The sequence below is a fragment of the Amblyraja radiata genome, chromosome 11 (genome assembly GCF_010909765.2).
Source record: "Amblyraja radiata isolate CabotCenter1 chromosome 11, sAmbRad1.1.pri, whole genome shotgun sequence".
Classification (NCBI taxonomy): Eukaryota; Metazoa; Chordata; class Chondrichthyes; order Rajiformes; family Rajidae; genus Amblyraja; species Amblyraja radiata.
Window position 1 is genome coordinate 7699464 of NC_045966.1, and position 12741 is coordinate 7712204.

The 12741-nt window shown below is 44.6% G+C and overlaps 1 protein-coding gene across 1 annotated transcript in view; it reads left to right on the plus strand.

Annotated features, from left to right (window-relative positions):
• LOC116978249 (solute carrier family 22 member 5-like) overlaps window positions 1–9134 on the plus strand; it is a 111478-nt gene extending 102344 nt beyond the window's left edge. The window contains exon 10 of the mRNA XM_033029250.1: window positions 8962–9134. Within this exon, the coding sequence (XP_032885141.1) occupies window positions 8962–9037 (76 nt within the window). The 3' untranslated portion in view covers window positions 9038–9134. The remainder of the gene's footprint in view (window positions 1–8961) is intronic.
• The last annotated feature ends 3607 nt before the right edge of the window (window positions 9135–12741 follow it).

A 12741-nucleotide genomic window follows, 5' to 3' on the forward strand; every position in this document is an offset into this window, starting at 1 on the left:
GTCATGATACAGCTCTATAGGACTTTGGTTAGGCCACATTTGGAGTATTGCGTACAGTTCTGGTCGCCCCCCCCCCCCCCCCCCCCCCCCCCCCCCCCCCCCCCCCCCCCCAATGCAGGAAACGTGGAGGCTTTGGAAGGGGTGCAGAGGAGGTTTACCAGAATGCTGCTTAGATACGAGGGTTTAGCTCAAGGGAGAGATTGAATAGACTTGGATTGTTTCGTCTGGAATGTCGGAGGTTAAGGGGAGACTAGATGGAAGTATATAAAATTATGAGAGGTATAGAAGGGGTAGATAGTCAGAACCTTTGTTCTAGGATGGAAACATCCAACACTAGAGGGCGTTGTTACAAGGTGAGATGGAGAAAGATTAATGGAGATGTGTCAGGTGAGTTTTTTTACACAGAGCGTGGTGGGGGCCTGGAACGCATTGCCAGAGGTGGTGGTGGAGGCAGATACGATAGTGGTGTTTAAGAGGCTTTTAGATAGGCACATGGAAGTGCAGGGAATAAAAGGATATGGATCACCCACAGTAGATGAGATCAGTTTAACTTGGCATCATGTTCAGCACAAACATTGTGGGCTGAAGGGCCTGTTCCTGTGCTGTACAGTTCGATGTTAAAACAAGGCTGCAAAGGCCACACATGTTCAGGTTCTACAAACGACATGAAATCAAATGGAAGAAGAAATCTTAGAAATGAGACTGAAGATAGACACAAAGTGCTGAAGTAACTCAGCGGGTCAGACAGCATCTCTGGAGAAAAGGAATAGGTGACGATTCGGGTCGAGACCGTTCTTCAGACTGAAAATCAGGGGAAGGGAAAATGAGAAATATAGATGGTGATGTAGAGAGATATGAATGAAAGATATGCAAAGAAGTAACGATGATGACATAGAAACATAGAAACATAGAAAATAGGTGCAGGAGTAGGCCATTCGGCCCTTCGAGCCTGCACCGCCATTCAATGTGATCATGGCTGATCATCCAACTCAGTATCCTGTACCTGCCTTCTCTCCATACCCCCTGATCCCTTTAGCCACAAGGGCCACATCTAACTCCCTCTTAAATATAGCCAATGAACTGGCCTCAACTACCTTCTGCGGGAGAGAATTCCACAGATTCACCACTCTCTGTGTGAAAAATGTTTTCCTCATTTCGGTCCTAAAAGATTTCCCCTTTATCCTTAAACTGTGACCCCTTGTTCTGGACTTCCCCAACATCGGGAACAATCTTCCTGCATCTAGCCTGTCCAACCCCTTAAGAATTTTGTACGTTTCTATAAGATCCCCCCTCAATCTTCTAAATTCTAGCGAGTACAAACCGAGTCTATCCAGTCTTTCTTCATATGAAAGCCCTGACATCCCAGGAATCAGTCTGGTGAACCTTCTCTGTACTCCCTCTAGGGCAAGAATGTCTTTCCTCAGATTAGGAGACCTCAAATCCTTTTGCTATGAATGCTAACATACCATTCGCCTTCTTCACTGCCTGCTGCACCTGCATACCTACTTTTAATGACTGGTGTACCATGACACCCAGGTCTCGTTGCATCTCCCCCTTTCCTAATCAGCCATCATTCAGATAATAATCTACTTTCCTGTTTTTGCCACCAAAGTGGATAACCTCACATTTATCCACATTATACTGCATCTGCCATGCATTTGCCCACTCACGCAGCCTATCCAAGTCACCTTGCAGCCTCCTAGCATTCTCCTCACAGCTAACACTGCCCCCCAGCTTCGTGTCATCCGCAAACTTGGAGATGTTGCATTCAATTCCCTCGTCCAAATCATTAATATATATCGTAAATAGCTGGGGTCCCAGAACTGAGCCTTGTGGTACCCCACAATGACGCAACCATTGTTGGCTGGGGGCTAGGTGAAAATGAGTTACAGACAATGAGACTCTACAAGACAACAAAAACAGGTTGTATTACAGAGTAAGTATTTTGCCTTTTATTTTGCAGGATGATTATAATAATTGGATACTATGGTCTGTCTCTGAATGTACCCAATCTCCATGGCAACGACTATCTGAATTGTTTCCTCTTTGGTGCCATTGAGATTCCGGCCAATTTCGCATCCTGGTTTCTCCTCTGGAAATTTCCACGCAGGCTCAGCCATTCGGGCATTCTTATTCTAAGTGGAGGTGTTCTGCTCTTCATGAACCTCATACCATCAAGTAAGTTTTATACTACTTCTACACCCTAGTGTGACAATCGTGAACAAGCCTTTAGACTTTAGACTGCACTTTACTTTAGAGATACAGCGTGGTAACAGGGCCTGCGGCCCACCGAGTCCATGCCGACCAGCGATCACTCCGTAACTGGAGTCACAGGGAGAACGTACAAACTCCATACGGGCAGCACCCATGGTTCGGGCTCTGTAAGGCAGCAACTCTACCGCTATGCCAGTGTGCCGCTGTGTCATTTATCGAAGCAATTAACAGTCTGAGCTACCAAATTAACACGCTTCATTGAATGGCCAACCATCTCTTACAACAATGTTTCAAAAATCACATCATAAGATGCTGTCAGTTTGCAAAGATGAAATACACTGCATTGCTTCCTTCATTTCAAAAATAAACCCACACAAACCAATTTTAAAGGCAGAGAAAAGACACAAAAGTTTCCCGATGTTTACTCTTTGGAGCTAACTTGTACATGTAACCGAAGCAGACAAGATGGTGCCCATCCCAGGTGATTATTAGCGTGCTAGCCACAGAAACAGATCTACAATCACATATTACACTCGCTCCACACTCTCAAATCTCTACTCCTACAGCAACATTGCTTACATTAACTATGATCTCCTTAATCTCTACATTATTCCCTTATCATGTATCTGTACACTGTAAATGGCTCGATTGTAATCATGTATTTTCTTTCCACTGACTGGCTAGCACACAACAAAAGCTTTTCATTGCACCTAGTGACCATGAACTAAACTGAACTGAACTGGTGAAAACTAAGCTCTGTGTTACGTTTGTGACAGATCCACACAGCTTGCCGCTTGCAGACCGATAGCATTAATACAGCTCTTTCTGCTTTTTCTAGATCATTCAACAATTTCTACAGTGCTGGTGCTAATTGGAAAACTGGGAAGCACATGTGCTGCAACCATGGTTTTTGTCTACACCTCCGAACTGTATCCAACCCCCATTAGAAACACAGGTTTTGGAGTGAGTTCAGTGGCTTCCGGAATTGGCAGTATTATTTCTCCTTACATTGTTTTACTTGGTAAGGTAACAATGACATCTCTTGATGTTCGTTTTTTTAATATGGAGATACAGCACGCGAACAGGCTCTTCGGCCCACAGAGTCCGCACCGACCAGCGATCCCCATATACTAACACTACCCAACACACGCTAGGGACAATTTACAATTTACCAAAGCCACCTTTGTGTCTTTGGAGTGTGGGAACAAGTTAAAGATCTCAGAGAGAACCCACACAAGTCACGGCGAGAACATACAAACTCCATACAGATAGCACCCATAGTCAGGATCTAACCTGGGTTTCTGGCGCTGTAAGTCAGAAACTCTACCGCTGCGCCACCATGCCACCCTATTCTTGTAGATTATGAGGATTTTTTACACTATCCCAACATAGATCACAGGTAGATTAGGTAGTAAAGAAAAATGATTTCTCTAACTTCAAGTAACCTTTGTTTGCCCTCTCTCTCCGTCCCTCCCCCACCCTAGTTCTTCCCATCTCCTCCCCTTTCTGCTTTCCGCAGAGACCGTTCCTTCGGTAACTCCCTGGTCAATTTGTCCCTTCCCACCCAAACCACCCTCTCCCTGCGTACTTTCCCTTGCAACCGCAGGAAATGCAACACTTGTCACTTTACAACCCCCCTTGACTCCATCCAAGGACCCAAGCAGTCTTTCCAGGTGCGGCAGAGGTTCACCTGCACCTCCTCCAACCTCATCTATTGCATCCGCTGCTCTAGGTGTCAACTGCTCTACATCGGTGAGACCAAGAGCAGGCTTGGCGATCGCTTCGCCCAGCACCTCCGCTCAGTTCGCAATAACCAACCTGATCTCCCGGTGGCTCAGCACTTCAATTCCCCTTCCCATTCCGAATCTGACCTTTCTGTCCTGGGCCTCCTCCATGGCCAGAGTGAGTCCCACCATAAATTGAAGGAGCAGCACCTCATATTTGGCTTGGGTAGTTTACACCCCAGCGGTATGAACATTGACTTCTCTAATTTCCGGTAGTCCTTGCTTTCTCCGTCTTTCCCCTCCCCTTCTCAGCTCTCCCACAGCCCACTGTCTTTGCCTCTTCCTTTCTTCTTCCCACCCTCCCACCCCCACATCAGTCTGAAAAAGGGTCTCGACCCGAAACCCCACCTATTCCTTCGTTCCATAGATGCTGCTTCACCCACTGAGTTTCTCCAACATTTTGTCTACTTTCGATTTTTCCAGCATCTGCAATTATTTCTTAAACATTTAATTACAGAAGGGAGGTTACTGAAAGACAGTAACAAACTAGGTCTTGATTAACCATATCAGAGTAACCAGGTCAGGAACAATGCAAATCACCCAAACCTGAAAATGGAAATGACTTGTGCACGCTTTGATTATCAACTCTAAATTCAAGTAACCCTTGCTTTCCCTCTCTCTCCATCCCTCCACCTTCCCAGTTCTCCACCCAGTCTGACTGTCCACTATTACATTTTATCTCTGTGTAGACAAAAATACTGGAGGAACTCAGCGGGTGAGGCAGCATCTATGGAGAAGCAATAGGCGACGTTTCAGGTCGAGACCCTTCTTCAGACTGATGTCGGGGGGTGGGGGGCGGTAGGGAAAAAGAAAGAAAAAGGTTGAGACAGTAGGCTTGTAGGCGAGCTGGGAAGGGGAGGGGAGGGGAAGCAGGGAGAAAGCAAGGACTATCTGAAATTGGAGGAGTCAATGTTCATACCACTGGGGCGTAAACGACCTAAGCGAAATATGAGGTGCTGTTCCTCCAATTTGTGCTGGGCCTCACTCTGGCAATGAAGGAGGCCCAGGACAGAAAAGTCGGATTCGGAATGGGAGGGGGAGTTGAAGTGCTGAGCCACCGGGAGATCAGGTTGGTTAGTGCGAACTGAACGGAGGTGTTGGGCGAAGCGATCGCCGAGCCTGCGCTTGGTCTCACCGATGTAGAGAAGTTGACACCTAGAACAGCGGATGTAGTAGATGAGGTTGGAGGAGGTGCAGGTGAACCTCTGCCTCACCTGGAAAGACTGCTTGGGTCAAGGGGGGAGGTAAAGCGACAAGTGTAGCATTTCCTGCGGTTGCAAGGGAAGGTATTTGGGGAGGGGGTGGTTTGGGTGGGAAGGGACGAATTGACCAGGGAGTTACGGAGGGAGCGGTCTCTGTGGAACCAGACAGGGGAGGAGATGGGAAGATGTGGCCAGTGGTAGGATCCCGTTGGAAGTGGCGAAAATGTCGGAGGATTATGTTGTATGCGGCGGCTGATGGGGTGGAAGGTGAGGACAAGAGGGACTCTGCCCTTGTTACGAGAAGGGGATGGAGAGTAAGAGCAGAGCTGCGGGATATGGAGGAGACCCTGGTGAGAGCCTCATCTATAATAGAAGAGGGGACCCCTGTTCCCTAAAGAATGAGGACATCTCCGATGCCCTGGTCTCTGTGTGCTTTGGTCTCACCTTCTCCTAGCTAACAATGATCTAGTCTACACGTTCCTTGATTTATTTCTCCTTTGATGTCTAATTTTCACATCTTAACTTTCCTTACCTCTGTGTCTCTCTCTTCCCTGACTCTCAGTATGAAGAGGTGCCTCAACCCGAAATGTCACCCATTCCTTCTACCCAGGGATGCTGACAAATGTCTTAAATATACATTTCTTGAAGTACATTTAATTTCACATTGATCTCTGTTACATGAAATACTTTGGCTTTTTATATTAATTTGTTGATTTTCACTTGTAGGTAAATGTATGCTTTCTTTTCACAGGTATTTATCAAGAGAACCTGCCGTTTATTGTGATGGGGGTGTTGATGGTGTTCTCAGGAATTGTGGTCTTGTTTCTGCCAGAAACGTTCAATATTCCTCTTCCAGATACAATTGACCAAATGCAAAAAATTAAATGTTAAGTCAATGTGGTCTTTTTCATTTTTTTCCTTTCTTAAAAATAACTTATGCCCTAAATGACAGTAGCTTTAGTGTAGATCATAAGATCATAAGTGATAGGAGTAGAATTAAGCCATTCGGCCCATCAAGTCTATTCCACCATTCAATTATGGCTGATCTATTTCTCCCTCCTGACCCCATTCTTCTGCATTCTCCCCATAACCTCTGACACCCTAATCAACAATCTATCTATCTCTGCCTTAAATATATCCACTGACTTGGCAAAGAATTCCATAGATTCACCACCCTCTCACTAAATAAATTCTCCCTATCTCCTTCCTAGAAGAATATCCTTTAATTCTGAGGCTATGAACTCTAGTCCGAGACACTCCACATCCACTCTATCCAAACCTTTCACTATTCTGTAAGTTTCAATGAGGTCCCCCCTTATTCTTTTACAGGCCCAGTGCCATCAAACGCTCATCATATGTTAACCTGCTCATTCCTGGGATCTTTCTTGTAAACCTCCTCTGGACCCTCTCCAGAGCCAACACATCCTCCTTAGATATGGTGCCCATAATTGCTCACAATATTCCAAATCTGGCCTGATCAGCACTTTATAGAGCCTCAGCAGTACATCCCTATTTTTGTATATAAGGCCACTCAAAATAAATGCTAGCATTGCGTTTGCTTTCTTTATTACTGATTCGACTTGCCGATTAACTTTTGGGAATCCTGCACCCCACTCCCAATTCCCTTTGCACCTCCGATTTCTGGATTCTCTCCCCAATACAAAAATAGTCTACGCCTTTATTCCTGCTACCAAAATGCATGACTCCACACTTTTCTACACTATATGCTATCAGCCACTTCTCTGCCCACTCCATGAACCTGTCCAAGTCGTTTTGCAGAATCCCTGCTTTCTCCACACTACCTGCCTCTCCACCTATTTTCGTATCATCCTCAAACATTGCCACAAGGCCTACAATCCCCTCGTCCAAATCATTAATATACAACGTGAAGAGCAGCGGCCACAGCACCGACCCCTGCGGAACTCCACTAGTCACTGGCAGCCATCCAGAAAAAGCCCGCTTTAATGCCACTCTTTGCCTTCTGCCATCCAGCCAACCTGATATCCATGCCAGTATCTGCCCTTTGATACCATGGGCTCTTGTCTTCCTTAGCAGCCTCCCATGTGGCACCTTATCAACGGCTTTCTGAAAATCTAGGTATACAACATCTACCGGCTCTCCTCTGTCTGTCCTGCTATTTACTTCTTCAAAGAATTCCAGAAAATTTGTCAGGTAAGTCCGCCTCTTCACAAAGCCATGCTGAATTTGGCGTATTTTATTGTGAACCTCTAAGAACTCCGTAACCTCATCCTTTATAATGGGCTCTAAATTCTTACCAACCATCAAAGTCAGACCCAACCGGCCACTCCACTAACTTCCACCCCCTGCCTCTCTTGAATTTCAGGCATGTTGCTGGTGTCTTCCACTGTGAAGACTGATGCAAACATTTTATTCAACTGCTCCGTCATTTCTTTATTCCCCATTATCACTTCTCCTGCATTCTTTTCCAGTGGTCCAATGTCCACTCTTGGCTCTTTCTTACCCTTTATATAACTGAAAAAACTCATGCATTCCTCTTTGATATTATTAGCTAGCTTATCTTCGTATTTCATCTTTTCTCCCCATATTGCCTTTTTAGCTGCCTTCTGTTGTTCTTTAAAGCTTCCCAATCCTCTGGCTTCCTACAAATCTTGGCAATGTTATATGCCTTCTCTTCTAGTTTTATACTGTCCTTGACTTTTCTTGTCAGCCACAGTCGCCTCTTTCTCTCCCTGGAATCTTTCTTCCTCTTTGGAATGAAAAGGTCTGCATCTACCGAATTATTCACAGATATTCCTGCCATTGCTGTTCCACTGTCATCCCTGCTAGGGTCCCTTTCCAGACAACTTTGGCCAGTGCCTCCCTCATGCCCCTGTAGTCCCCTTTGTTCAGCTGCAATACCGGCACATCCGATTTCACCTTCTCCCTGTCGAATTAAATCTCATCCACTTTATTTCTTATATTGCGTGCATTCAAATACAACACCTTTAATTTGGTATGCATGAAAAATGTAGATAATGTCTCAGGTTTATTTATGGGAGGACTGAATTCCACATTTGCACACTGGAATAGTTCCATTTGCCTACATTTGGCCCATAGTCCTCAATCCCCTTCCTATCCTATCAGTAATGTATCTGCTTACATCTGTTTTGAATGTTATAACAGATGGGGCAGGTCATATCGCAACATTTTGACAGGTACATGGATAGTCTGAAGTAGGGTCTTAACCCAAAAGTTCACCTATTCCTTTTGTCCAGTGATGCTGCCTGACCCACTGAGTTACTCCAGATTTTTGTGTCTGTCTTCAGAATATGGATAGGATGGACTTAGAGGGATATTGGCCAAATGCAGGCAGGTGGGGCTGGTGTAGATGGGGCATGTTGGTCGGTGTCGGCAAGTTGAGCTGAAGAGACTATTTCCACGCTATATGACACTATGACTATCTATGACTATAACAATATAGAAAATGTAGAAACACGTAGAAACCAGATTGTCTCATTGTTTGCTTGTTTAACTTTTTTTCGTTATTTGATTGTATAATTCTCTCAAGTAATGCACGGGATGGTTTGGCAAAAACCTGCGTGCAGGGACCCCACATGCTAGCAATCTGTGTCACAACAATGCATTGTTGCAAACACTCAGCCCATGATGATAAACTCTGGCACTGAACTTTGTTGAATTAAAAATAACTTGTCTTGAAATAAATGATACATTTGTAGAGTGTTACAAGAAAATGATTCAGTATGTGTCCATGGTTCATGACTTATTTTCTTCATATACAGGTGCAAATGTTCTCACTCTGATTCAACTCAAACCAGAGAAAACAATGTGGTGATTTTCAAAGAGGAAATGCTTTGAGCACAGATCTTCACCAGCAGCCAAGCGACTGAGGAATTCATTGCCGTTTGGGTCAGGCTCCAACTCTTCAGGAGTGGCAACTTCTTCTGTTGATACAGAATTAAACTGAGACACCTGGCGATCACAGTGAAATGATCAGATCTTCTGCATGAAATAGGATTTGATGATTCTTCCAAAGTTTCACGAAATCAAATTACTGGACCTTTTCTCTAAAACATTATTTTTAAAAACAACATTAACTTTTTATGTCTTTCTTACATCCGATTACATTATATTCCTTGGATATTTTCCTCTTTGTAGAGCAATTTATTAAATGCTATGAACCAACCCTTAACATGTTCACTTAAGGTCCTTTCGTAAGGGTCCCAACCCAAAACATGTAGGAACGAACTGCAGATGCTGGTTTATTCCAAAGATAGATACAAATCGCCGGAGTAACTCAGCAGGTCTGAAGAATTGTCTCGACTTGAAACGTCACCCATTCCTTCTCTCCAGAGATGCTGCCTGTCCCACTGAATTCCAGCACTTTATGTCTATCTTTGCTGTAAACCAGCATCTACAGTTCCTTATTTATCCATTATCACCATCATATAGCAGTGGAAACTGCTGTAAAATACAGCCCTCTGGTGGTAGATGTGGAAAGCTGCAAGTGTCCATACATACGTACAACACCGCCATCTGCTGTCGGTGCGAGTAAACTGCAAATGTTCATATGGAGGTACAACACCGCCATCTGCTGACAGTGTGAGTAAACTGCAAGTGTCCCTGCAGAGGTACAACACCGCCATCTGCTGTCGGTGCGAGTAAACTGCAAGTGTCCATATGGAGGTACAACACCGCTATCTGCTGTCAGTGTGAGTAAACTGCAAGTGTCCATGCAGAGGTATACCACCGCCATCTGCTGTCGGTACAAGCAATCTGCAACAGCCTAATGTTAGGGACAACACAACCATCTGGCGTCGGGATTTGTAAACTGCAATAGCCAAAGTGAAATGCAGCCAAGGCTTTCCAGTTTTTGAAAAAGGAAAATGCACATTAATGAAGAGGCAAATGAGACTTTCCAAGTAAGCTGGACAAGTCCCAAAACATTGCTAATAGCAACACATAACACAGACAAAAAAGTTCACTTCCTAATTCACTTATTCAAAAATTCTCACTCCCTAATTAACTAATTAAAAGGACAGAAAGTGCTGGAGTAGCTCAGCGGGTCAGGCAGCATCTCTAGAGAACATGGATAGTTGACGAGTCAGAACGTCTTCAGATTCAGTCCTTCCCGATCCGAAACATCAACTATCCGTGTCCTCCAGAGATGCTGCCTGACCTGCTGTTTAGTTTAGTTTATTGTCATGTGTTCAGGTACAGTGAAAAACCTTTATTGCATGCTAACCAGTTAGCAGAAAGAAAATATATGATTACAATCGACCCATCCACAGTGCACAGATACATGATAACGGGAATAAAGTTTAGTGCAAGATAAAGTCCAATTAAAGATAGTCCAAGGGTCTCCAATGAGGTAGATAGTAGATCAGGACCACTCTCTAGTTGTTGATAGGATGATATAGTGGCCTGATAACAGCTGGGAAATTCATCACTTTGTGTCCTTCTTTGTAAACCAGCATATGCAGCTCCTAATTAACTCTGAACTTTGTACTAATTATCTCATTCCCTAATTCCCACTCTCCAATTAACTCAATTGTTAGCTGTGAGGAGGATGCTAGAAGGCTGCAAGGTGACTTGGATAGGCTGGGTGAGTGGGCAAATGCATGGCAGATGCAGTATAATGTGGATAAATGTGAGGTTATGCACTTTGATGGCAAAGACAGGAAAGTAGACTATTATCTGAATGGTGGCCGATTAGGAAAGGGGGAGATGCAAAGAGACCTGGGTGTCATGGTACACCATTCATTAAAAGTAGGCATGCATGTGCGGCAGGCAGTGAAGAAGGCGAATGGTATGTTAGCATTCATAGCAAAAGGATTTGAGTATAGGAGCAGGGAGGTTCTACTGCAGTTGTACAGGGTCCTGGTGAGACCACACCTGGAGTATTGCGTACAGCTTTGGTCTCCTAATCTGAGGAAGGACATTCTTGCCTTAGAGGGAGTACAGAGAAGGTTCACCAGACTGATTCCTGAGATGTCAGGACTTTCATATGAAGAAAGGCTGGATAGACTCGGTTTGTACTCGCAAATTTAGAAGATTGAGGGGGGATCTTATAGAAACTTACAACTTTCTTAAGGGGTTGGACAGGCTAGATGCAGGAAGATTGTTCCCGATGTTGGGGAAATCCAGAACAAGGGGTCACAGTTTAAGGATAAGGGGGAAATCTTTTAGGACCGAGATGAGGAATACATTTTTCACACAGAGAGTGGTGAATCTCTGGAATTATCTGCCACAGAAGGTAGTTGAGGCCAGTTCATTGGCTATATTTAAGAGGGAGTTAGATGTGGCCCTTGTGGCTAAAGGAATCAGGGGGTATGGAGAGAAGGCAGGTACAGGATACTGAGTTGGATGATCAGCCATGATCATATGAATGGCGGTGCAGGCTCGAAGGGCCGAATCCTGCACCTATTTTCTATATTTCTATGTTGCTTTTGTGTTTACATGTGTCTGAAACATTCAACGCTCATCTCCCAGATACTATTGATCAGATGCAAAAAATCAAGGGTAAGTTGTAACAATGTTCTTTTGCCTCAGTTCTCAGCTTACATTAACAATGGAAACCCTCATTATAATGGACCATTGGGAGGGGAACGGTATCCGTTATTGCCGATTGTCCACTATAACCGAGTAAGGGATTATCGTTATATGTCGTAGACACAAACAACTGCAGTTTTGATTAGAGTCACAGAGTGTGAAAACAGGCCTTTTTTCTTGCTGTATCTCCAAAGTCTAAATTAAATGAAGAGAGAATTAAGATGTGTGCATTGGGTTTCAGAGATAAATGATTAACAAAGATATCACATGGTTAACCACAAACCTTGACCCGACGCGCACATCTTAATTCTCTCTTCATTTAATTTAGATTTTAGACGTTAGCGATATAGCACGAAAACAGGTCTGTTGTCGGCAATATTTAAATGGCCTTTGGCCCTAAAGCCATTTAATCCACCCTATTTCTACTAGTCTGAAGAACTAATCTACTCGGTCTGAAGAAGGGTCTCGACCCGAAACGTCACCCCTTCCCTCTCTCCGGAGATGCTGCCCGTCCCGCTGAGTTACTCCAGCATTTTGTGTCTATCGTCGGTGTAAACCAGCATCTGGAGTTCTTTCCCATTCATTTCAGATTCAGATTCAGATTCAGATTCAGATTCAGATTCAATTTTAATTGTCATTGTCAGTGTACAGTACAGAGACAACGAAATGCATTTAGCATCTCCCTGGAAGAGCGACATAGCAAATGATTTGAATAAATAATAATAAGTGATAATAAGTGTCCGGGGGGTGGGGGGGGGGGGGGGGGGGGGTGATTGGCAGTCACCGGGGTACGTTGTTGAGTAGAGTGACAGCCGCCGGGAAGAAGCTGTTCCTGGACCTGCTGGTTCGGCAACGGAGAGACCTGTAGCGCCTCCCGGATGGTAGGAGGGTAAACAGTCCATGGTTGGGGTGAGAGCAGTCCTTGGCGATGCTGAGCGCCCTTCGCAGACAACGCTTGCTTTGGACAGACTCAATGGAGGGGAGCGAGGAACCGGTGATGCGTTGGGCTA